Source organism: Tursiops truncatus, chromosome 15 (genome assembly GCF_011762595.2).
Source record: "Tursiops truncatus isolate mTurTru1 chromosome 15, mTurTru1.mat.Y, whole genome shotgun sequence".
NCBI lineage: Eukaryota > Metazoa > Chordata > Mammalia > Artiodactyla > Delphinidae > Tursiops > Tursiops truncatus.
In genome coordinates, this window is record NC_047048.1 from 76,445,516 (window position 1) to 76,472,466 (window position 26,951).

Here is a 26,951-nt window from a genome sequence, read left to right on the forward strand (position 1 = left end):
CCAAAGTCAAGTCTGCCTATGGGTTTGGTCTATCTAAACTTATATTTAAAAATTAGATTTCATATTAAAAAAATCCAGATATTGGGCTTCCCTGGTGACGCAGTGGTTAAGAATCCGCCTGTCAATGCAGGAGATACGGGATCCAGTCCTGGTCCGGGAAGATCCCACATGCCGCGGAGCAACTAAGCCCATGCGCCACAACTACTGAGCCTGCGCTCTGGAGCCCATGTGCCACAACTACTGAAGCCCATGCACCTAAAGTCTGTGCTCCGCCACAAGAGAAGCCACCGCAATGAGAAGCCTGCGCACCGCAACAAAGAGTAGCCCCTGCTCACCGCAACTAAAGAAAAGCCCTGGTGCAGCGACGAAGACCCAATGCACCCAAAATAAATAAATTTATTTTTTTTTAAAAATACAGATACCTATTCTCTTGGGGGGAGAAAAAATCAGATCATCCGGCAACCATGGATCTACATTCCTGCCTAGAGGCAAGTAAGGGCAACCGAGGTGGGGAATACACACTCCAATTTTCCCCATACCACTGTTCACATGTACAGTTTTGTCAACACCTACTACATAGCAGTGTTGTTTCAAGTGCTAGGGTTACAACTTGTGAACACACAAACTTACACAGTTAACAAATGGTACGGAACTTAACACATACAGACACGGGGTACAAGTAAAACGGGAAAATCTATAAGACCAGTAGGTTACATCAGTGTCAATATCCTGGTTATTACTTATTCTATAGTTGTGCAAAATTCTATCACTGGGAGAAACTAGCAAAGCGGGTAAGCATCTCTGTATGACTTCTCCCTCTGCATGAATCGACAATTACTTGAATAAAAATCTGAGTTAAAGGGCTTCCCTGGTGGCGCAGTAGTTGAGAGTCCGCCTGCCGATGCAGGGGACACAGGTTCGTGCTCCCGTCCAGGAAGATCCCACGTGCCGTGGAGCAGCTAGGCCCATGAGCCATGGCCGCTGAGTCTGCACGTCCGGAGCCTGTGCTCCACAACAGGAGAGGCCACAACAGTGAGAGGCCCGCGTACCGCAAAAAAAAAAAAAAAAAAAAGAAAATTTGAGTTAAAAAAATAATCTTTGAACAAAACAGACCCTGGCCTGATGGAGGTGACATCCTAAATACATAAGTGTGTCAACAAGAGTAATCACTGCTGTAGAGGAAAAATAAGCCTAGTTGGGAAGGTTACACGAGGCCACGGGGAATGAATGTTATTTCATCTATGGTAGCAGACAACGCAAGGACTCTTCTGAAGAGGAAAGAGATCCTACCACTTACTGCTGCTTCGACCTGGCCAGCCTCCTATCTGCAATTATGTTCCCGGTCTGGTTTTTGAGTTTTCAAATCCCTTTCTTTATAAAGAGCTGAAGAACGTGATGGGTCCTGGGTTTCAAGCATTCTCACATCACTTCACTGACATGCTTAGAAGTCAGCAGTTATCGCAGCGGGCTCAGACGTCACTTGCTCTTCATCACTCCAAGAAATTACTAAGATGTTCCTGGCATCACGTGAAACACTCATACAACTCAATTAATCTCCAAGCAACCCTGAGGTCATTACCATGATCCCCATGCCTGAGAAACCGAGGCACGGGAGCCACCTGCCCAAGCAGCTCCAAACCTTCCCCAGGTTGATCCAAGGCCCCTGAATAAATTTACACTTTGTATTTCTGGAAGTTGGGGTTACAGTTTAAATTACTTCCATGTTCCTCCCCTGACATTTTTGCCACCTAGACTAAAATATTAAGAGAATATAGTTTTTTTAATAAGTACTTTTAATTTCTAAAATGACATGAGGTCTTCTAGGTCAACTTTAAGATGAAGTTTCAACCTTCATTCTCATTACAAAGAATTCAACTAGTCTACTCACTGGGGAGCTAGTTAGAGAAAAGAGGTCCAGAGGAACATGCCTGGAACAAAGTAGAGGCAGGACCATGAGGGAAACCCAGGTTTCCCATCCTGTGTCCTTACACAGGCCACTTTCGATCCTTACATGGGACAGTCTCCCAGGTAATATCTTAGGTGGAACCAACTTATCCTAACAATAGACACACGACATTCTTTGGAAGAACCCAGCTGTTCAGTTTCAAAGAAAGGCCAATAAACCTGGAGGCTTTCCTCCTTTAACTCCAGTGGCACTGTATCTATGTTTAACTCGTGGTATTTATTTCAACCTAGCAGGCCAGGAAAACAAAAACCAACGTACAGGGTGGTCATCAAGTCTGAAAGCACAGGCAAATCCGTAAAGGATTTATCGACACTACATTACAATACAAGACAAACATCATCTGTGTTTCCAGACTTGAACGATTTCATGCAGGCACTGACTACAACGAGAATCCCAACTTCAGAGATGTTGTCATGTGAGAAAGTCTGCTTCTTCTTTTTTCTGTTTTTTCCTTTTTGACTGCACTGCGAGGCTTGAACTCACCTTCAAGTTGCCTTTGGTGGTAAAAGCTCGCCCACAAATGTTACACACGAAAGGCTTCTCCCCGGTGTGAGTCCGCTCGTGAATCTGAAGCGCGCTGGCAGATGAGAAGTTCTTCCCGCACCTCGTGCAGCCGTGCTGCTTGGCCTGTCGTCGGGGCTGGATGGCTAGCAAAGGTGTCACGCCTGGGGACATGGTCGCGGGACCAACGAACGCACCAGGAACTTCAACTTTGACATAGGCTGGCTGGGCTCGGATAAATGTCGGTGGGCCAGTGCTCCGACCTGGCGTGCACAGAAGAAAAAAACCCAAATTATCATCCTACAGTCATTCATTCTTCAATCCAAAAAGAAAGGAGCTTTGACCACAACTGCCCCACCGTTTGACAGCCTGCGAATAGCGTTCAGGAAATTGACACCTTGCAAGCAGCTTTCCTTTTACTTGTTTATCTGCACGGAGAATGACTCCAGCACTTCAGAGAAAGTTACTATTTTGGCTTTAAAGGTATCAGCAACAGTCACAGGCAATGCAATTCCAAGTTCAAATTCCTGCATTCAGTTACCTTTATAAAGTAAGCCCTGACACTATCTTTCTGATTCTACGATGTTGCTATTCTCCCATTTTTGCCATTAATGCCGTCAATAGGCACCCCATTTATATGGGGTGCTTTTAAAATAGGTTAGGTTCTTTCCTCTCCCTCAAGAGTTATTAATTTGTGAACTTTACATAAGGGAGTGAGGTTTCAGAATCAAGGAACTATGGCTTATCTCACTGGCCAAAGAGCAGTGCCCACTTTCTCAAATACTCTTCTACTGGAGCACTTACTTAGGATTACCCATGTTGCCCCCACAGGGCTCAAACACAAAAATAAAAACCCACCAAAAGTAAGTACGCTGTCCACACCCAGCTTGCAAGAACCGTCGTAAACAAAAGCATGTCTCTACTACGACAGAGGTAGTTATTATTGCCCTCTATCCAGAAGTACCCACAGAAAGGCTAATCGCCCTACAGGGGAGCTATTTCACATATACCACACTCTCCATTTGTCAAGTTCAACCCAGGTTCCTTCTGGACGACTCTGTGCCCAGAATGGACCTAAGTTAAATCCAAAGCTCTATCACCTTCCGTCTCAGTGCGGCTGTTCTCGGAGCTGTCCACTTTGCCACCGGTATCGGGAGACTTGGACTTGACACTCTCCGCTTGGCTATTGGCTGGGGAGACTGCCTGGAAGGACGTGGTCTCCAGGACATCTGGACTTCGGCTCGGATACTCCTGGTCCCCCATCACCGAGGAGGAAGAGTCGTTGGTCAAGCCATCACTCTCCACGGAACCATTTTCTCGGCTGCTCTGTCGCTGCAGGACAAGACCAGTGAGACCCGTCTTCCCCTGGGCATCTAGGGAAGCCACCGAGGCCAGCCCTAGAGTAGGTGATGCCGAGTGGATGCTGGGAAGGGGCATGGGGACCTTCGAGGAGCTGCCAGGGGCCTCCTGGGAGCAGACTTCGTCTACATCGATGCTTTCGACATCATCATGACAGACAACGCTTGTACTGCCATTTTCACCGACCATCATCGGCTCGGGACCCGTAAAGTCACAGGGATTCTCCGGCAGAGGCGTGTTGGGAATCTGACCGCCCATGTGCATCCGAATATGCTGCTGCAGCATGACCGCGTTGGTAAACTTCTTCTGGCAGATGGGGCACGAGTGCTGCGTCTTTATGGACGTGTTGGTCCGGTGCACCCCGAGGTGCGTCTTCAGGTTGCCTTTGGTGGAGAAGGCTCGACCACAGATCTTACACTGGAACGGCCTCTCCCCGGTGTGGGTACGGTAATGCATCTTGAGGGAACTTTGGCAGCTTAAGACACGGTGGCATATGAGACATTCGTTGGGGTCGGTGGTGGCCTTGTCGATGTTCTCCACCAGCTGCTGCAATTTCAGGGTCTCTGACCCCGGCTCGGGTGTCCCACTCCCTTGGAAGCCGCCAACCCTCGGGGAGTTAAGGTTGGGCCCCACCCCAGGTAGGATGCATCCATCCTCACTTTCCGGAGAAGGCCCGGGCTGCAGGTCGCTGGGCAACGGGCCACCCATGAGGTCCTTGGAGTTAGTCCCCGAAGAGAGATTCTGAGATAGCCCTACATTGGGGGTCCCCGTCGCAAGGACGGGTTTGTTGTCTAAGGAGAGCCCGGATTCATCTACGGGGACAGGGCCAGAGAGCGCGTAGGGAAGGCCACTGCCTGCCGCCATCTTGTCGTGGAACTCGGCAAACAGCTGCGGGTTTGCCTTCACCTGGGGATGCCGATGAAAGTGCACCTTGAGGTTGCCCTTGGTGGTGAAGCGGTGACCGCAGACAGAGCACACGAAGGGTCTCTCTCCGGTGTGGGAGCGGAGGTGGATCTGCAAGGAGCTATCAGTCCCAAAAACCTTGCTACAGTACTTACACTTGTGCTTGTAGAGGACCTCGTCCTTGGGTTTGACATCTATCGGGGAGACACTCGGTGGCTTCCCTTTCCCTTTCTTGGACGGGTCTAACGCCACCGCGGAGAAGGGGCTCTGGAAGAGCACAGAGCCTGGGGCCTGAGGTAGCAACGCCCCCGGGAGACGCGACAGGACGTTGGGGAGCACCCGGGTCCCGTCTGGCTTCAGGGCGAAGGGCGTCAGCCCTGGGGACACGGAGCTGGCAGCAGAAGGGATGCTGGTGTGAGGTAGCTTGGCTGGCTTCAAGGTGTCCAGGGGCAAAGCCGGGCTCCCCGCCTTCTGGCTGAGCAGAGCCACAGCCGCCGAAACCTGCTGGGACACGTGGCCGCCCAGCGTCTTCAGGGAGTCAGCTCCGGCCACGCCGCTGGAGTGGAGGGCGTGGGAGGCCCACAGGTTCACCTGCACGCGGATCTGCTCCGTGAGCTGGATTTGCTGGAGCTGCTGCTGCTGCAGACATAGGATCTGCTCGAGGACCCAGGGGATGCTGCTGGCGCCGGGCAGCGGGGCTGGGGGCGCGTCTGCGCCCCGCTGGTTCACGGCCACCTTGGTGCCCCGTAGCGCTTGAAGCGTGACGTTGGTGTTGGCCACTTTGCCTTTGGGTAAATAGCTTATGTCCTGGGGTGTGGGTGGCAGGGCGGCCTCCGTCTTTAAGTACACGATGGACTCTGCCCCCGGCTTCTCCCTCGTGTCCCCTGAGCTGCCACCATCCTCTCTGTGACCGTCCTTCCTGCTTGGGCTGCGTGGCTGGTGGCTCAGCACAGCCCCGGAGAAGTCTTCTGAAGGCACCGGCCCCTCGCTGTCGTTCATGATGAGGACAGGTGGATTTTTAGTGCAATTCTTCTTATGGTCTAAGAACTCCGAGAAACTGAAGAACTCGGCACAGCATTTCTCACAGATGTGAGTCTCCTCCCGCCGAGGCCTCTTTATCCCTGCTCCGTCCACGTTCACGTCATCGCCACTCCCTGGGGGGTTCATTGGAGTACCTGTGACAAGAGAGAAAAAGCTAAGAACTCTACCCAAGAAAGGATGTGGGGCGATTTCTTGGGAAAAACCACAGCTCACAGTCCAGAGGTCTTCGTGATCTGTGTCCCAACACGCACAAAACTGTGTAAGGGAACCAGGCACCCAAAGAGTCTCAAATGAACCAATCACTTAGGTAGTGGGGGTCAAATCATAAGGTCCCAAAATGTCCAATCCTAACCCCTGCACCTGTGCCAGCGACCTTCTTTGGGGCAGGGGGGGAAATCTTTGCAGTTGTAATTAGGGTGGGTCCCAAGCCCAGTATCTGGTGTCCCTAAGGAGAAAAGAAAGGGACATGAGACAGAATCAGGCCACGTGAAGCCAAGGCAGGAGTTACGTGGCTTTTATAAGCCAAGGACGGCTGGAAGCCAACAAAAGGTAGGGAGGAGGCCTGGTACAGACTCACCCTCAGAGGCTCCAAAAGGAACCCTGCAACTCCTAAATGTCAGCTGTCCACCCTCCAGAACTGTGGGAATAAATCTGTCTTAAACCATCTAGTCTGTGCCAACTTATTAAGGCAGCCCTGGGAAACGCATACAATTCATTAAAATAATCCCCTTGGAGCTCTGGCCCTCACCCAGCTGAGAGCTGGCTTGAAAGGCAAATGGATCTCATGCCACCATAAAATGATGTTGGAAACCTGCTCAATTCATGGCCGCTCATCTCCATCCTGGGCCCATCGAAAGTGAAATTGCAGTAAGTCACTCATTCAGACAATGTGGTAAGTGTACCTTCCCACCAGGGACAATGAAAGTTTAAAGTGCTAAAAATTAATAAGAAAAAACACACTGAAAAAAAAGGAAAGATTGCATGTCCAAGAAAAAAAACTTCACTGACCTTCCTGATTATGAAAAACCTACAGAAATGCCTTAACAGGCCATTAAAGGATTAATAAGCCATTAAACAAAGAAAGAAGCCCAAGAAAGGAAGGAAGGGATGGGAATGATGGATTTTATTCCTCACCTTCCGTTTGCAACTTCTACTCTGTTACACAAAAGTCAACCAACCATCCTATTCTGGGTAGTTCTATTCCTGAAAATGAGTGGTCCCTGGACTTCTTTTGCAGTTGGGTCCTATTTCCTTCACAGTGACTGCTAGTCTGCACGTCACAATGCCTGTCGGGGGACTGTGCTTTTTAGCCAGATGCCCGAGTCCTGGCGGGTGGAGAACCTCTAAGCTACTTTATTTTTCTCATTTCCTGCCTCACCTATTATATGTACACCTTACCACTGAGAAGTCATATAGGCACACCTCAGACCCAGCAACTCCAGGTGCGCAGATCCAAACCACAGACATTTGCACACATATACAAAGATCCATGGAGAGGACTTCCCTGGGGCGCAGTGGTTAAGAACCCACCTGCCAGCACAGGGGACACGGGCCGGGAAGATCCCACATGCCGCAGAGCAACGAAGCCCGTGCGCCACAACTACTGAAGGCTGCGCTCCACAAAAGGAGAAGCCACCACAACAAGTAGCCCCCGCTCGCTGCAACTAGAGAAAGCCTGCGTGCGGCAACAAAGACCCAACACAGCCAAATATAAATAAATAAATAAACTTATTTTTTTTAAAAAAATCCATGGAGGAAGAGGGATATTTTTAACAGAAATGTTTAGAGCCACAAAAGAGGGGGGGGGGGGAAAAGGTAAATTTTGGTTTACCCACAGTACAAAAACGATGCAGAATTTCCGTACGTCCTGACGTGGAGACAGAAGTTAGGTGGAAGTAGGTTACAGAATAGTTTGTAAGGTGTGACCATTTTTGTTTAAAACGAATCCTATTTGAAATGTACAAATGCATGGGGGTAAGGCCAGGCAGTATCCACTTATCTTTTAAATAAAATGATCACTTTGTAAAGCCAACTAACCCATTTTGCCTCAATTCCTTGGGTGATTACATTTCCCAACAGCATGGGTTTTTGACTGAGGAGTCAGTCAACGATTTGGGGAGGGGCTGATCTTGCAACAAAGTGTATTTCTCTCGAGAAAGATCTATACTTTCCATCAGATTTTCAAACACTGGTTCTTTTACATTTCCATAGCACGGCCTTCATAAATTGACTTAATTTTTCCTCATTTCAGACTAAATAATCATCAGAAGTTCTGCAAGGTGTATGCGGGTCGGGGGTAAGCCAAGAGAAAGCAAACGGGTCAGGATCAATCCATGGAAAACAGGTTTGATGTGGTGGGCTTGCCCCTCAGGATTTCTATTAAATGTGCAAAATCGTGACAACCACGTAAGTTAGATGCCTGTGTTAAGTGATGTGATTAATTTAACAAATGTTTGTCGAGTGCTGACTGTGACCCTGGCACCATCCTATGACCTGAAAGTGCAGATACTGTACGTATTCAGTTAACATCAGTTTCTCCACCTTTTCTATTTCCGCGGCTTATCTGGTTACCTGGGCAACTAGGGCTGCGGAACACAATAAGCCTTGTACCAGTCATTTAAAGCCTCACTCGTTTAACAAGACTTCTCGCCTCCTACTGAGTACAAGGCAGGGGCTAAGGGGGTGATAAAAATATGAGCAGCCTAAGAGCCTCCTGTAGTCCAGACTAGAACCTCCAGGTGCCCTGGGCTCCACACTATACCCATCCAACCCTATTTAACATCAGCCCCATTTACAGATAAGAAAAACAGACTTGGATGTAATGTGACTTATACCCAAGGCAACACAACGAAAAATCTAGTCATAGGTAACTTTTGAGCACTTACTATGTACCAGGTGTAATTTACATGTTATTAACAACTCTTGAGGTAGAGACTATTATATTTAACAGAGGGGGAAACTGAGGCACAGAGGACATTAACTTCCCCAAGGTAGGGCATGTGGTAAACTGCGGAGCCAACGTTAAAACCAAGGCACGCAGGACCCAGACCGTCCCCTTGAACTCTTCCTTGATACCCTTCCTCCTAAGCGTATGTTTCTTCTGTTGAGACTGGCAACTATCTTTCCTCTCACAGAAACCCCAGGAGGAACAGGAAAGCTTGAGGGGTCAGGTTTGGACGTGTGGGGAGGTTAACTTAGGACACAATACACCCCTGCTACTTCCGTGTGGAGTGTAGCAGGTAGGTACCTCCTTCCTTCCGGCTCCACAACTGCTCCAAAGCAATAAAATTTCCAAGAATCAAGTTAAATATATTCATCAATTCCCAGAATCCTTAAGATAGTATCTATTGGTACACTTTCCCAAGACTTCTAATGCGGTGTTTGCTGGGGTGTGTTGTTAAACGGGCACAATCTTTCTGGAAGTGCAATTTTGGCAATTATGTGTCAAGAACTTTAGAAGTAGAACTTAAAGAGTTTCTCTTGGGAGGGAAATACACCAGTAGGCTGGTGCCTATAAATACATACAACTTCTTCAGAGCACAGTCCACCAACATCATCATTTGAATGCAATTCTCCTTCCACCCAGCAATTCCCTTGTTAGGAGTTTACTTTCTGTGATACCAGGATACAGGTTTCAAAGTAACAAACAGCCTAAACAAAAAAGGATGCACTCTGGTCCCTCAGTACGGTTCTGATTGAATAAATCAGGGTACACGAAAAGGATGACTACTTTGTAGCCTTCTAAAATAAAGTAGATCTTTATTATATATGCTTGATCTGTAAGACAACCACCCAAGACTGATTTCAAGAGGAAAAAAAGTGTAGAGAACAGGATGTATAGAGAACATGCTCCGCCCTCTTTGTGTCTGGGGATAAAGATATAAGTATGTACGTGGGAAACTTTTGAAATAATAGATACTGTGGCTGGTCCCTGCCTCTTGGAGCACAGGCCTGGGGTGGAAGAGAAACTTTAAAATGTATACACTTTTGGGACTTGCCTGGCGGTGCAGTGGTTAAGACTCCACACTTCCAATGCAGGGGACGCAGGTTTGATCCCTGGTCAGGGAGGCACATGCCGTGCAGTGTGACCACAGAAAAAAAATAAATCAATGTATACACTTCTGTACTTTGGCTTCTTTTTAATTAGCATGTTACACCCCTTTTCTCAGCCATTCTACTTCTGGAAATCTCTAACAAAGCTCATGTACAAATGCTTGTTAAGGGCCAAAGCAAAACTACTACCATCCTCCACAAACTGCAACAAAGCACTCACTTCAGACTCCTATACCTCAACTCACTTATCTTCGTAGCCACGTAAACAAGCATCTTTGTTCCCAATTCGCAAACATGGAAACTAAGGCTTAGAAATAACTGCCTCAAGGTGCCGTGCTGGTAAAACACAAGGGCAGGGATTATAGCCTTAAATACTATTGAAGAGAACTGAAGCTAGTGGCCTGATTTATAATTGTTTCTTCTAGAGCAGTTTCTTGAACTTTTTTTCATTTTACCCCTCTAGGAAGGCTTTTGAAGCTTTTTTTTCCTACTCACCGCCCCCCCCCCACCAAATTTTAATACCACCAATATATTATATTATCTGTTTATGCACTATGGTCCTTTGGAAGGCCACAAACCACTGTAACATCAATAAACATTTTTGCCCCACCCCAAAAAAAAAACCAATTTTCACCCCCTTGGGGACAATATTCCCTTACTGACAATGCAGGTTTTAAAGGAGATAACTCTTTAAACTGGGGCTGATGAAATTAGACAGGGAAAAAAAGATGGCGACCTTATTTTCACTCAGCTGAATTAAAACTTAACATTTCTTTCAATTATGAGCGTGGGGAACATACCTCAGCGGTATTTGCAGAACCCATGCCTATGTCATCAACAGAAAGCAGGTATTTTCCTATGATGTCAATGCGGTTGCATTACTGGAAATTCTGGTTACCTGACTGACTGCTAGATCTCCTTTATTGTGTTCATAAAGAAGCCCATGTTACTTTTACTGAGTGTTATCTCAACGCAATTTATTTCCTTGGTATTTCTATGTATCTTATTGTATGCATTTAAATACATTCTGATGAGAAGGGGTGAATGTGGCACAAAAAAGGTTAAGCTCCCTGCCTTAGAAGGATCCAACAGTTCCCAAGAGTGATTTACAACCTGAATACCAGCTTGCCTGCACTGTATACACAGGCTTGCCTCTTCTGTAGCCTCCAAGCAATACCGGCAACATCCCACTTGAGTCTTCAAACAGCAGGAGCTCTGTTTGCTGGTGCAGTAAAAAGTACTTCGACATTCAGACCACCACTGGCAAATACTGAAAGCGTATTTGCCAAAGAGTAAGACGACTCTGTTATGAACAATTGCTGGGTATGCTTAAGTTAACCCTTCCCAAAAGGAAAAAGCAAAGTTCAGAGGGATTACACAGCAACTAGATCTTCCACCCTTCCACCCCACCCCCACTCCGAATTTTAGGAATGTTATCTCTCAGCATCTAGTTATCCAATAAGTTGGAAGAATGCAGTAAACCCAGCAGGGGGCTTAGATTCAATCCCTGCCAAATGGATAGAAAATACTCTTACTATTGTATAGGAAGAAAGCTCATCTGCCAGAGGCCAATCAAATTCTGGAGCCAGTGAAAATGCTTAAGAAACAAACCTGTGTATCTCGAGAAAAGCATTATGCCTCAAGCTTATCTTCCCCCCCATTCCTATATTAAAAGAACGACAATGAGCAGATTATCTAGAGTCCATAAACATCTTCTACCCCACCCCCACCAGCAGGATAACTGCTTACCAAAAAACAAAAGGAAATTGAGATGTCCTTAAGTACTGAACCAGTTCAAAGAAACTGGTTTACCAGTTTAATTTTACATCTGAATTCAGCAATCCCGGGAAACACTTAAGGAACAAGCCCTTAACTCAATTTGTAGGTGGCAAATTAGAGCAGCCATTAACTTTCTATTTAATTAAGGTAAAAAAAAATTTGTTCCAAATGGTCTTGGATCAAAATTCAAGTCTGCTGAAAAGGAAGAAGTAAAAGAATCAAAGTTTCTTTGTGCTATAAGGTGTGCGAGCTCTGCTATTTACGCTGTAGAGATACGTCCCATATCGCCTCAACTGGAGCTCATCTTTTAAGCAATTTGTAAACTCCATGAAGGCAGGAGCTTTTGCTGCCTCCTTCCCCAGATCCCCCTAGAACAAAGCCTGACATAGACTTGAAATCTAGAAGAAAAAAAATAGATGGCAACGATCAGAGATGCAGTTCTTACATGAATTTAGAGCTTTTAAAATTTTTAGATGCTTTTTTAAACAATCAAAAGCACAATAGGTTAAGGATGATGAAAAAGGGAATATCTTGAACTCTTCCCATCATTTTTTCCAGGGCAGTAAAGCCCAGAGCACCAAATGCAAACTCTGCTTTATTTTCGACTTGCTTCCCAGGACCTCTTATTCTAAAGCCTGCAGAGGCACATCTCAAAAATTAAAAGGGAGGAGGAGAGATAACACTCAACCAGCTGAACACTCACCATAGCTCCCTCATCTGATAGAAAATCCCATCCCATAACCAACTCTTCTAAAACCACGATAAACACAGCTTCTTGGATTCAGAGCAAGGCTCAAATCAAACAGGACAAGGCAACCCTGGGCAAGCCATTGCAACCAGGAGTTAAAGTTTACTCTGAAATGAGTAAAAACGAGGATTACAGATAATGTCGTTGAGGTCCCCAGCCTGGTGTCTGGCACACAGTAGGCTACAGATAAAACTGCAGAATTATCTCAACTTGGCAGTTCAGTGCCGTCTTGGCACAATAAAAAATAAAACATTGTTATTTTGAACAAAATTAATTACTGATCACGTTTCCAGCACACAGTGGGTCTTGTATAGTGGAAACTATCTAAATAAACAGCATGCTTCATCTCCATGGTACACAGGAAGAACCCAAAAGCTCAGAAAGCAAGGTTACACAGCTGAAAGTCATACAACCAGATTGGAATGCACACCTCACTGTAAAATCTTACCAAAACCTAACTTCATTTAAAAAGAGGAAGCATTAACTCTATCCCTCCCTCCCAAGATGGCTCCCCAACTCCCCACCGTGAGGAAGGCTGCAGGGGCTTGAAGGACCAACTAGCATTGACTTGTGCAATTTCTTTTTGACGGAACAAAAGCGGTGTGGGCAAGTTGTAGCCCCTTTCAGAAACTCAGATGGAAACACAGAAAGTCAGCCTGCAACATTAACTAACGCTTCGATCAACAAGATTTCCCTCTCCCTCTATTAAAATATAAGCTCCCAAGTGCCCTATTCTCAGAATCCTTACCGCCAATGTAGGTCATTTCAGTTTAGAAACTGGGGCTAGGCAGTTATTTGAAATTTGGGAATCTTAATCGTTGATGGCTGTAATCCAGTTTAGCACAAAGGGCATTTGAAACTCTTTTGAGAAAATGCTAATTTTCCTGTATGTAGCCTGAGTCCCCTGACCACCTGCAGATTTTCTGATCTAATTTTTTGCCGTACTTCATTTTCCTCCCTCAAAAAGTACATTCTTTATAAGTGGGTCTCAAATTGGCTTTGCAAAATAAGACCAGTCTAAACTGGATTTTTAAAATGATACATACAGGCCGCTCAAATACAAAATGCGTCAGTTAAAATGTACTACTTGGGAAAACTACCTTCTGTCCCATCATGGCAACTGGGGGACTCTGCAAACACATTCGAGGATCGAAGAATTCTTTCCAAGAATTCCAAAGACTTGGCAAAGAAAACCCGGCACAGCCAGGGATAGCTCAAGCAACCGACTGGAGTCCCTAGCCTAGCCCAGCCCAGCGCTCTCCATCCCCCAGCCCCAGCCTGTCCCACCCATCAGGTGTGAGCCGGTACCTGCGAAGGGACCCGCCTCTCAGCAAAGGGCGAGGTTCCCGGCTGGGTCTCCAGGGGGCGCCTGCGCGCAGCTCGGCCGTCCACTCCAACCCAAGCGATCAATAGCAACTCCCCCTCCCAAATCGTGGAGGGAGCGCACAGCCAAGGCCCGCGATCCTAACCAGCTCGGGTTAACTGATTGCAAACTCCAGCTAGCGTTAATTTAAGAAGCTCCCCCTAAGGTGCCAAACACCACCAAAAGCCCCACTTCAGCGCGCCCACCCAAAATGAAGCGGGTAGGGGGAAGGGGAGGTCAGAGCAGGACCAGGGGAGGGGTCAGAGCCAGGAGCTCGCCCCTCCTCTCGGGAGGAAGCGGGCGGGCAGAGGGTTAACCCTTTTGTTCCAGGTGGGCCAGGCAACGAAGCCTCTCCATTCTCCCCCGCACTCCCCCTCCCAAGGCACAAAGAGAGTCCACCCTCCTCCGACCTTGGGTGCACGCTGCCCTGACCATCGGACGCCCGAAAACGCACAGCCGCCCCCTCGGTCAAGCAGATCTCTTTAATTTGCCCTGGAAAAATGTTATTTGAGGGGAAATAGGGATTTACATTATATTATAAATTTAGGAAATTTACCACATTCCCTCCCCGAAATAAAAGGTACGGTAACCAAAACGTAGCAACCGTTTTCCCATCGGAGTTGTAGCTCGGAGTGGGGTTGCCGCGCACACCCCCATCACGGGCTGGGAAACTAGAAAGCAGGCGGCGAGAGGACAGAAGCCACCAACAAGGCCCAAGAGGACGTTAAAAACGCCCCCTCCCCCCCACGCGTACGCGAAAAACTTATCAGGCGACAATTTGGCGGGCCAGGACGGAGGGGAGATAGTGGGAAATCGACTGGCTCCTAAAGCCCCCTGGGTTACATGATTAGGAAGAGAGGAGTTTGCTTGGCCGCTCCCGACCGGGCTGGGGGTCCAGAACTCCTCCAGACCCTCAAGACGCGCAGCGCGGAAGCGTGGGCCGGGTCAGCCCCCGGAGCTCGCCCTGGCCACGACCGCCCAGTCCTGGCCCGACCTCTCCCCTCTGGCCCCCGGGGCGCGCGTTTGGAAAGCCGGGCGCCCTAGAAAAGGCACGCAAAACGCCAGGCTGGTGCACCCCAGCGGGGCTGCTGTGCGCCCACGACCCCCGCCCCTGGGGGCCCACACCCCTCCCGCCGGCCGCGGTTTATTTTTAGGAAGTCGGAAATCAAAGATGGCTGGAGGTCAGGCCCCGAAAGGTTAGGGCGAAGATCGGCAGGCGGCGTAGCCCCGGGAGAAAAGAGGAGAACCAAAAAAGAAATTTTTTTAAAAAGGGAAAATACTGTGCTCTTCTCCTCCACCTCTTCGGGCCCTCCAATCCCCTCCGCAGCGCTGGTGGCCCGCACCCCAGCTCCTGGGGGTGGGGAGAGGTCGCGCCCCCTCCCCCCTCTTGGCCCGGGAGGGGTGCGTGCAACAGATCGTCCTCCCCCGGGAGGTCTTCCTAGGGTGCGCCCCTTCCCCAGCCTCCTACAAAGACCCTAACGGGTGAGGGAAAGAGTGGGGACCCCCGGGGTCTTTCTTTTAAAAAGCAGCGCCAGGGAGGGAGGAGGGGAGCCTAAGTTACAAGTGGGGGGGAGGCTACTAGTGAGGGGAGTGGAACCAATTACGAGAGGGGCAGAGGACAAGGAGAAGGGAACATTTCAGGAACGAGGGACACAGGAGAGGCTGGGGGTCAATTTTACAATAAGAGCGAGACCTGGGGGTGAAACTTACACAAGAGGGGAGAAGCGATAAAAGGGGAGAAGTGTAAAATTAACGAGGGTGGGGGTGGGGAATGAGGCTGCCGCTCTCCTCTGGAACTGAGCCCCCAGATCTCGGTTCCACAGTCTGCGGTGGAAGCCGTTGGCTCCCCAAAGTCCGCGCCTTCGAGGGTCCCGCGAACGTCCCGGAAACTGCCCGCCCGGGGCGTGCGCCCCCAGCCCCACTCACCCGGCTCCCCCGCCGCCGGCGCCGCTGCGGCCGCATCTGCAAACTCCGGGGCCGGCTGCTGCGGCTGCTGCTCGCCCTGGTCCTCCTCCGAGTTGATGTGTTGGGGTTTCGCCTGCTTGCGCCTCGACATGGTGCGAGCATCGGGGCGCCTGGAGATCCGCGGTTATTTGCCCACTCCGCCACAAATTCCTGGAGTTGGGAAATTTACCCCCCTTCGGCCGGAACGCGCATGTCCCAGTAATTATTATTATCAATAATGCATTGCGATTTATCATGAGCCCTGACAGCTGATTGGCCTGGGTCCAAGACCTCAGAGATCATTTAAATAAGACCTCATTGATCAGGGAGGGGCGAGGCATTCTGGGCTTTGTAGTCCGGCCCTACAAGCGACAAAGGCGTGTTCATCGGGGGAGAGCAACTAATTAGCATCCGGGCTCAGATTGGCTGGATCGTGGACGAAATCCGAGGGGGACCCATCCTCGCTTCAGCTATCTGAATCCTCGGAGAGAAAAAGAAAAATGATCGTGTATTTACTAAAAACTTGGAGCTTCCGTAACAGTTTTGGAACGAGCGTATTTGGTAGTGTGCTCCAAAAATTACTTTTGTAAGGTTGATATCCTCGCAAGCCGGGGAGGAAGGTCTTTTCAGTGAAATATTTTGGCTCAGTGTTTACATCTACCAAAAAACAAAAAAACAAAAACAAAACAAAACAAAAAACTGAGATTTGACCCGTGTCCCCTCCCATCTCCTTTTTCACTGAAATGTTTAAATTGAGTCTGGAGGTATCTGAAGAACGGTAAATGGTGGTATATTCAACCTTCCCACCCCATTTCAACTCTTCAGGTGGCCTTCAAATTTCAGATTACCCCCTCACCATGATTTATTTCCTTTAAATGCTAAATAGTAACCTCCAGGATTCATACTCAAAAGGTTTGGTTTACTGTCACAGTGCAGACCTTGATTTTTGGTTTGGGTTTTGTTTTTTTTTTTTAATTTAAAATGACTGGATACTAAATATAGAAAAGGTAGATTAAAAGCAAGTATAGTCAGAGATAATATCAAAACAAGGAGCGACTGCACTTTTTCCCCACAAGCCATAAATGTCTGATAACATCATTTTATTACTGAGACAATCCTCTTACATCTCCCATGGATCAGCAATGGGCGTTGTCATAGTAACTGGGTGTTGCCAAACTAATCATTATCGGAATTTTTTGCAATACGGACTTTACTGTGGAAAAGATGTGTAGTTCAAAGTGATTGCATCATCCTGACATGGAGATGCCTGGAATTTTCTAAAAGTGTGTATGTGTGTATAATATTATATGTATACACACCTCTACAGTAAATCTCTATGTATTTTATTCCATTAACTGCCTTGCATGGTGTAAATGCTCAATAAATGTTGAATAAATGATGAAATCTTCAGCCTTCTAAGTCTTTGATTGGTGTTTCCCTGGTGCCTCTGGGCATGCGTGTGTATTTAGCATTTACTTCATTGTAAGGAACTGTGCAATTATAGACCGTTCCTCCACATTTGTGCATTGCATTTTCTTGATTAGTTATTCATCAGCTTCCCAGCTTGTTAGAGTTTCTGGTAAGCTCATCGGGAATGCAAGCAAAATAGAATGCTAAACTGATAAAGATGTTCACCTGGGTGTTTGGACAACCCAAGGCAGAAAATAAATCAGCTTCATCATCTTTTTGATATTCATAGCCATCAATAAAACTTACTGAAGGAAAGAAGGTTAACCTCCAATTTTTGAGTCTTTGTTTGAAAATGCTTGGCATTGTTTTAAGTCCCCTAAACCAAAAAAGAGAGAATTACAGTCAACAGCCCAAGTTGGAAAAGTAAGAATTTGGTTTAATAATACATGGAAGCTGTTTAGAATTCTCATACTGAGTAAAAAAGCCAATTAACACCTGCCTCACTGACTAATCTGCTTATATTCCCAACACCTTTTCTGTGTAAGGTAGTGTGGTAGATGTAATTTACCAATCTAAATGCATGTGCACTAGGTTTACAGCTCAAGAAATGTTAGTGGTTTAAGGAAAACTTAATTGAAGATATAGTTGTTTATACTTATTTTAGTTGGTGATAGTGAAAACACGATGCCGTTTCTGCTTAGAACAAGGTATTAAAATTATGCCACTTGAGTCTCCAAGTGATAATAATAATAATTAATTGAGCTCCTGGTATGTACCACAGGCTGCACTAAATGCACACTTTCTCCTTTTATCTTCCAAGAGAGGTTGGCATTGTTTTATCCATTTTGAAAATGAGGAAACTGAGGTTTAAGGACATGAAATAACTTAATTAGGAAGTGGATGCGCTCAATCCCTAAGCCCGATTTCAAAATTCTTTCATCACATCCCAATGATTGTCGTTCAGTGGTAGCTGAATATGGACAAGATAGCTAAACAAGTAAAAATTGTGGTAAAAGAAAACATATGTTAAATTAAGCCTGTCCTGAAAAATCCACAGTCTGTGGAAATAACTTGTACGGAGAAAGTCAAAGAGAAGTTTTCCCCAAAGGAAAACCTTCCATGAATATTATATTAAGAAAAGAAAGGCACAGTACACTTTTTGAATCTACTTCCAACTGATGAGCCAGGAGCTAGTAAGCCGGAGGTGAAGTAAGACCCTAGAACAAAGTGGGGGGGGGGGGGGAGTAAATGGCGCACGGCAGGGCAGAAGGCCAGTCCCTAATCCACGGTAATTTTTGGGATGATTTAATATTCCCTAAAACCAAAAGACCTGGGTGTGATCAGAGTCAGGGGGAAAAAAAAAGATCATTGTAAAGGATGGTATTAAACTTTGTAATGCCTTTGGTTAGGTGACTGGGTTTATATATAATCCAGTCCTTCTCACTGTTTGCCCGGGGCAGAAATTGTCGGGAAATCGACTTCCTGTTATATCTTTCCTCAAGCAGTCTATGAACATTGAGGCTTTACTGTGTCTAAGGGTATCTGGGATACATAATCCCATTTCAGCTTCATTAAAATCCTTTCTTATTCCCATTTCATCCATGGCAAAACAAACTCAAAGCTCCCATCAGCGCCTCGTGGGTACTAACAGTCGTAGGCTGAATGTATGAATTCAGGAACTTTCCAGTTAAGGGTATAGGTCTCTGTGGAACTCAGACCTTCCAACTCTGTCCACAAAATCCCACCTCTGCTCTGTTCTGCAAGGAACTTTCTTCCCTTCTACTCTTTACGCCTCTTCACCTGCCCACTTCCACTAAGCCTCCAGTCTCAGTTCAAATTTTTCTTCCTAAAACCGGCGTTTTCTCATCCAAATTAGAACGGTCTCACCTATTAGTGTCGATTTCTAGAAGCTGGTTCTTTCCATTTATAGCATAGTTCAAAGTTTATAATTATAGATTGAATTGTCTATGTATTTATCACTTTTCACACTGCAGGTTCCACAAGGGCAGACACCTTCACCACTATGTCCTTAGCACTTAGCCACGGTAACAGAACACAGAAGTCACAATAAATGAATTTGGAGAATGACTTTGGAGACCTGAATATAAACTAGAGTATTAAGGGACTTCCCTGGTGGCTCAGTGGATAAGACTCCACACTCCCAATACAGGGGGCCTGGGTTCGATCCCTGGTCAGGGAACTAGATCCCACATGCATGCCACAACTAAGAGTTCACATGCCTGCATGCCACAACTAAGGAGCCCACGAGCCGCAACTAAGATCCAGTGCAACCAAATAAATAAATAAATATTTAAAATAAAATAAACTAGAGTATTAAAAGGCAACTACCGTTGGTGGAAATGTAAAATGGTGCAACCGTTGTGGAAAACAGTATGGCAGTTCCTTAAAAAAAATTAAACGCAGAATTACGGTAGGATCCAGCATTTCCACTTCTGGATATACATCTGAAAGAACTGAAAGCAGGGACATGAAGAGATACTTGTTCACCCAAATTCATAGCAGCATTATTCACAAGAGCTAAAAGGTGGACATAACCCAAGAGTCCATCAACAAATGAATGGATAAACAAAATGTGGCGTATACATACAATGGAATATTATTCAGCCTTAAAAATGAAAGAAATTCTGGGACTTCCCTGGTGATGCAGTGGCTAAGACTCCACGCCCCCCCAAGGCAGGGGGCCCGGGTTCGATCCCTGGTCAGGGAACTAGATCCCACAGACATGCTGTAACGAAGAATTCACATGCCTCAGGTAAGGAGTCAGCGAGCCACAGCTAAGACCTGGTGCAACCAAATAAATAAATTTTTTTTTTTTTAAATGAAAGAAACTCTGACTTGCTACAGCCTGGATGAACCTGGAAGACATCGTGCTAAGGGAAATAAGCCAGTCACAAGAAAGACAAATGCTGTGTGATTCCGCTTCTATGAGGCACCCAGAGAAGCCAGATTCATGGAGGTAGAAATTAGAGGGGTGATTGCCAGGGGCTGGGTGCAGGGGGAAACGGGGAGTTACTGTTCAGTGGGTGGAGTTTCAGTTTTGCAAAATGGAAGGAGCTCTGGAGGTCGCACAGTCATGCGAACGCTCTTCATACCACTGAAGAGTTCACTTAAAGATGGTTAAATGGCAAAATTTTATGTTATGTGTATTTTACCACAATTGGGGAAAAAGGCAATTACAAACTGATGGGTGCCTAACTATATACATTTATTAAAAATCACTGAAATGTACACTGATAATGGGTGAATGTTATGATATGTACAGCGTATCTAATGAAGTTGTTTTTGGTCAGGAGAGCCTTCATCAAAAAGTCTACAAATAATAAATGCTGGAGAGGGTGTGGAGAAAAGGGAACCCTCCTACACTGTTGGTGGGAATGTAAATGGATACAGCCACTAGGGAGAACAGTATGGAGGTTCCTTAAAAAACTAAAAATAGAACAACCATACGACCCAGCAATCCCACTACTGGGCATATACCCTGAGAAAACCATAATTCAAAAAGAGTCATGTACCACAATGTTCATTGCAGCTCTATTTACAATAGCCAGGGCATGGAAGCAACCTAAGTGTCCATCAGCAGATGAATGGATAAAGAAGATGTGGCACATATATACAACGGAATATTACTCAGCCATAAAAAGAAACGAAATTGAGTTATTTGTAGGGAGGCGGATGGACCTAGGGTCTGTCATACAGAGGGAAGTAAGTCAGAAAGAAAAAAACAAATACTGTATGCTACCACAGATATATGGAATCTAAAAAAAAAAACTGGTCATGAAGAACTTGGGGCAAGATGGGAATAAAGACGCAGACCTACTAGAGAATGGACTTGAGGACATGGGGAGGGGGAAGGGACGAAGCTGGGACGAAGTGGGAGAGTGGCATGGACATATATACGCTACCAAATGTAAAATAGATAGCTAGTGGGAAGCAGTTGCATAGCACAAGAAGATCAGCTCGGTGCTTTGTGACCACCTAGAGGGGTAGGATAGTGAGGGTGGGAGGGAGGGAGACGCAAGAGGGAAGAGATATGGGGATATATGTATATGTATAACTGATTCACTTTGTTATAAAGCAGAAACTAACGCACCATTGTAAAGCAATTATACTCCAATAAAAATGTTAAAAAAAAAAAAAAGAAGGCAATTAGGGGGAGTTCCCTGGTGGTCCAGTGGTTAGGACTCGCAGCTTTCACTACCAGGGCCCAGGTTCAATCCCTGGTCGGGAGCCTAAGATCCCGCAAGCCACGCGGCCAAAAAAAAAAAAAAAAAGGCAATTAGATATTTGGTTGTCCCTATACTTGAAAGGGCCATAATTACATGTGTGGTTTTTCTCCTATGTGGGATTCCTAGCATCTTAAGCTTGAAAAAAACTGAAATGGCAAGGCTGGTGTCCATAAATCATGTTCTGCCACTGCAAAAGTATGGCCCCTTTGGGTCTCTAAGTATTCATGCCAGGAAATGGTCAAGTGGACCGATGTGGTAACCGCTGCTGCTTTAATTTGGGAAATACACGGTTTGGATTCGGGAAGTATAAAGAGTGGCTTTTTTCTCAACATGGCCCGACCTCCTGGAGGCTATGGACTCATCGATTTGATATCTGCCTGCCTCGAAGAGAAGGCTTTATATGTCTGGAAACAGCTGCTCAAATCTAGAGATTTAGAAGTTGAGCTAAAATTGCTTCAGAAATCATGCTTGTAATTCACTGGGAGTGCTTTCTTATGGGGCCAAACGTCCACTTTTCTGAGTGTCCTGGCCCAGAGCCCTTCTACTGGGATGATTTATAATTGCAAAGTCTGGCTAATTGCAATCATCACCACTTAACTGATGATACCGCCTCCTCGTGCTTTTTTTTTTTTTGCGGTACGCGGGCCTCTCACTGCTGTGGCCTCTCCCGTTGCAGAGGACAGGCTCCAGACGCGCAGGCTCAGCGGCCATGGCTCACGGACCCAGCCTCTCCGCGGCATGTGGGATCTTCCCGGACCGGGGCACGAACCCGCGTCCCCTACATCGGCGGGCGGACTCTCAACCACGGCGCCACCAGAGAAGCCCCCGCCTCCTCGTTTTGATATCTCTCTGCTTGTTGCCATTTTATCACTCCCAAATTGGTACTGAACAATTTCTAGCTCCAATTAGTCTTGCCGGTTAATATATCCCCTGATAAGTTGAAGCCCACAACTGTGTACTCAAAAAGAGAAAAAAAACTATTCCAGCAAGTTCATTAAAACAGGAATGAATTTCCAGAAATGAGAATTTCTCCTGCAGTTTCTTCAGTTGAAGAGGAGATGGACCAGGAATAAAAGAGTTGACACGACTGGGTTTTTTGGTCCCTCAGTCCCTTGCTGGGCTCACTGTGGACCATGCATGCGGGTCTTTAGGTCAGTCTGGAGCACTCACATGCTGCAGAGGTTGACTCTCTGAGTCCATGGCAGTGGTTCTCAGTGGGGGGCAATTTTACCTCCTCCCCCAACTGGGGACATTTGGCAACACAAGAGTGCTAGTTATATACGAGGTAGAGGCCAGGATCATGCTAATACCCTACAATAGCCCAGGGCAGCCCCAGACAACAAAGAACTATCTGACCCAAAATGTCAGTAGTGCCGAAGTTGAGAAACCAGGTCTATAGGTAACATGATTTCAAGGCCATATTAGCAACTACCTAATCCTTTTTTTTTTCCCAATAGTAAAACACTTTCTAATAAAACTAGGTACTAAATCACAATCAAATCCTCTTATCTGGACTCCCCTGGTGGCACAGTTGTTAAGAATCCGCCTGCCAGGGCTGCCCTGGTGGCGCAGGGGTTAAGAATCCGCCTGCCAGTACAGGGGACACGGGTTCGAGCCCTGGTCCGGGGAGATCCCACATGTCCGGAGCAACTAAGCCCGTATGCCACAACTACTGAGCCTGAACTCTATAGAGCCTCTGAGCCACAACTGCGGAAGCCCGCGTGCCTACAGCCTGTGCTCCACAACAAGAGAAGCCACCGCAATGAGAAGCCCACTCACCACAATGAAGATCCAATGCAGCCAAAAATAAATAAATAAAACAAATAAATTTAAAAAAAGAATCCGCCTGCCAGTGCAGGGGACACGGGTTCGATCCCTGGTCTGGGAAGATCCCACATGCCACGGAGCAACTAAGCCTGTGCGTCACAACTACTGAGCCTGCGAGCCACAACTACTGAGCCCGTGCGCCTAGAGCCAGTGCTCCACAACAGGAGGAGCCACTGCAATGAGAAGCCCACGCACCGCAAGGAAGAGTAGCCCCCACTCGCAGAAACTAGAGAAAGCATGTGCGCAGCAACAAAGACTCAACGCAGCCAAAAATAAATAAATAAAAATTTTAAAAGTCCTCTTATTTTCTATGGAGAACCAACTAGCGGTTACCGGTGGGGAAAGGGAAGCGGGTACGGGCAATAAAGGGGTAGGCCTTAAGAGGTACAAACTATTATGTATAAAATAAGCTACAAGGATTGTAAATCAGCTATACTCCAATAAAATTTTTTTTACAAAGCTACAAGGACATACTGTACAACACAGGGAATACAGTCAATATTCTATAATAACTATAAATGGAGTAGAACATTTAAAAATTGTGAAGCCCTACATCGTACACCTGTAACTTGTATAATAATATTGTACATCAGCTATACTTCAATTAAAAAAAAATCCCCTTGGCTTCTCCAGGGGAACCTTCCTAACCTCCCCCGACTAAATCAAAGCCCTGCATACTGGCCTTTTCTCTCAAAGATTATACAATCTTACATTCACTCGTTGGGATGATTTGAGTAATTTTTCTGCTTCTTCTGCAGATGAGAGAAAGATAACATTTGAGTGAATTTTCTTCTGATCTTTCTTCCATGAATATCATAACTTTTACAGAGTTGAGATCCATTTGAAAATACATCTTGGCATTCTGTTTCTTTCACTTCAACAGGATATCATCAGCCTTTTCTACCTCACTAAAAACAAATCTTTGTTAATGTGTTTTATCATGTAATTTTTTTCGCTCATGGACGAACCTTTAATCTAGTTACCCAATCCCTGTTATATATTTGAGTTGTCTTTATTGTAGAGAATAAAATCCATGAACTTTCTGTTCACACAGCTCTGTCCAAATTTGGGATTTCTTTTCTTAAGACCTCGTGTTCTGAGTCTTTCTGCAATGAATGTTGGTGTTTCACAAATTCACAACCCTTCAAGAGCTTTTGAAACTACTCTCTTATTCCTTTGTGGGCTCTTGTGCAAGACATGAGCCTGGGTAACGTGAGTGATCAAGCTAAAAGGGTGAAACCATAAACATGCTTATCGGGACATTCACATATTTCGTAACTGGACCGGAGAAATGTATAGATTTTCAAAAACAAGTTGAAGGTTCAATTGATTGAACAATTTTTCTGCTAAAAACGCTTTCCACTGCATTCCCTTTTGTAGCAGTTGTGATTCATTCTTTAAACATTTCTGCACTGGCCCCTGCAACCTTTACTAAAAGTTTTCTCTTGCTTTTTCTTCTTTCTTTTTTTGATTACCTACCAGACACACATCCTGCCTCCCCCTTCCAAAAAATACCTATTCTGAGCTTGTCTTTAAAAAAATATCACCGAGGAGGTGCTTCTGTCCATTTGCCACGAGCGTTCTTTATTATAACAAACCTTTAAGAGCTAAAAGCCCAGCACACAGGAAAGTTTACTGTCATAAATATCTATCTGTCACTGCAATATAAATTATAATTGAAAATAAACTTTTCAGAGAACTCTGCCCAACACGCAAAAAGTGAGCCAGTGAGAGCGAGGCAATTAAGAATGTTAATTGTCACAGAGAGAAAAGCAAAGGACAGTCATTGTTAAGTTAACTGGTCTATAAACACCTAAATGGATTTTGCGAAGGGGAAAAAAGAAAGGACCATCTTTTGACCATGAAAGGGAATATAAAATGTCCCTTTCTTGGTTTTAATGTGTGGAGAGATTTTGACTTCTTTTCTCAGCTCCGACTCCCAAATAAACAAATGACTTGGCTCTGGTCTGGTTACAGAGACTGAGATGAGGCACCTAAATGGGGGGAAAGAGGGAAAAGCAAAGAGAGCAGACAAGAGCAGAAATAAGCAAAGGCTGAAGAAGAAAAATAGGAGGGAGAGGGAGGGGAAGGGGTGATAAGTGTAGGGGAAGAAATACAGACACCAGAAGAGAAGGAATAAAACTCCTGAGAAACAGAACGAGAGTTAAGCCCAGGGAAGAACAAGAACGTTTTCATCTATTTTCCACCCTTAGGGTGATCTGAAAGTTGTTGTTTTGTTTGTTCTTGTTGTGTTTTGGGGGGTTGGGGTTTTTTTTTGTTTGTGTGGTTTTGTTTTTGTTTTTTTCCAGCTCTGCTGTGCAGTTTGCAGGATCTTAGTTCCCCGACCAGGGATCGAACCCAGGCCTCCAGCAGTGAAAGAGTCCTAACCACTGGACCACCGGGGAATTCCCTGAAAGTTCATTTCTTAAATTGGGCAGCGTGGACAAGCCAGGGTGTGGGTCCTGCCTTTGTAATTTCCCTCCAGCCTGTCTCAGTCTCTCCAGATCTTGTTTCCTCCCCCAGTAAATGGGGAGACTAATCTCTATTTGTGGCATTGCCCCGAAAATTAGAAATGATTGTCGTAAAGCCTCTGGCTTAAACTGGTGTTCGGGAGACATGTATCATCATCATACACATTTTTTCAGGCTACAGCAGGAATATTTATCTAAGGTTTTTATCTCATCATATTAAGTAGACCTGCAACATACATGATAGTTTTGGGTCCCGAGTTATTTTATTTACTTGGCCATTCATTCATTCACCAAAGAATTATTTTGTCCACTAGGTACCAGGCCTTGGGCTGGGTGCTGAGGATTTTAGGATGAAAAAACTCAAGTGGTCACAGTCTAAAATGGGCAAAAGGGAATTCCCTGGCTGTCTACTGGTTACGACTCTGTGCTTCCACTGCCGAGGGCCCGGGTTCAGTCACTGGTGGGGGAACCAACATCCCATAAGCCAAGAGGTGTGGCCAAAAAAAAAAAAAGGCCAAAAAAAGCTAATGTCAACACTATTGGGTCATGCAAAAATGGTGGTCTAGGGTACATGCACTCTGCCTAGAGTGGGGCTGGGATGGGATGAAATCGTGAAAGGCATAAGTCGCCTTGCAAACTAGTCACTCCATGACGGAAGGGGCCCTGGTCACCTCACTCACTATTTCGTAAACAAATACCTTTAATATGTGTCAGCTAGAAGTGAATGCTATGAAGACAGTGAAAGCAACAGAGAACGTCAGAGGATGCTTTTTTTGTGGAATAATGAGGAAAGACCTCGCTGATAAGAAGACATGTGAGCGGAGACATGAAGGAAATGAGAGACACGCTGATATCTGTGGGAAGGGCATTCCAGGCAGAGGTAACAGACAGTACAAAGGCCCTGAGGCAGGAATGTGTTTGACATGTTTGGAGAACTTTAAAAAGGCCACTGGGGCTGGAGTGGAGTGAGTGAGAGGTAATGGGGGGCAAGCACATGTATGGCCTTAGAGATCGTGACTCTAATTTTTTTTTTTTCAATTGAAAAAAAATTGTGGGGCTTCTCTGGTGGCGCAGTGGTTGGGAGTCCACCTGCCGATGCAGGGGACACGGGTTCGTGCCCCGGTCTGGGAGGATCCCACGTGCCGCGGAGCGGCTGGGTCCGTGAGCCATGGCCGCTGAGCCTGCGCGTCCGGAGCCTATGCTCCGCAACGGGAGAGGCCACAACAGTGAGAGGCCCGCGTACCGCAAAAAAAAAAAAAAATTGTGGTAAAATACATATAACATAAAATTTAGCATCTTAATAATTTAAAATTATACAGGTCAGCAGTATTAAATGCAT

General features: G+C 46.0%; 1 protein-coding gene across 3 annotated transcripts in view; it reads right to left on the reverse strand.

The window, feature by feature from the left end:
• Positions 1-26,951, reverse strand: part of SALL4 (spalt like transcription factor 4) — a 59,361-nt gene that overhangs the window by 910 nt on the left and 31,500 nt on the right. The window contains exons 1-3 of one of the 3 annotated variants that reach the window (XM_033840106.2): positions 15,640-26,585; positions 4,885-5,904; positions 2,450-2,730 (exon numbers count right to left, since the gene is read on the reverse strand). In XM_033840106.2, the coding sequence (XP_033695997.1) occupies positions 2,450-2,730; positions 4,885-5,904; positions 15,640-15,769 (1,431 nt within the window). In that variant the 5' untranslated portion in view covers positions 15,770-26,585. Of the gene's footprint in view, positions 1-2,449; positions 2,731-3,567; positions 5,905-15,639; positions 26,586-26,951 lie in introns of those variants that run through there. The other 2 variants (XM_033840105.2, XM_073793109.1) reach the window with 2 other exon arrangements.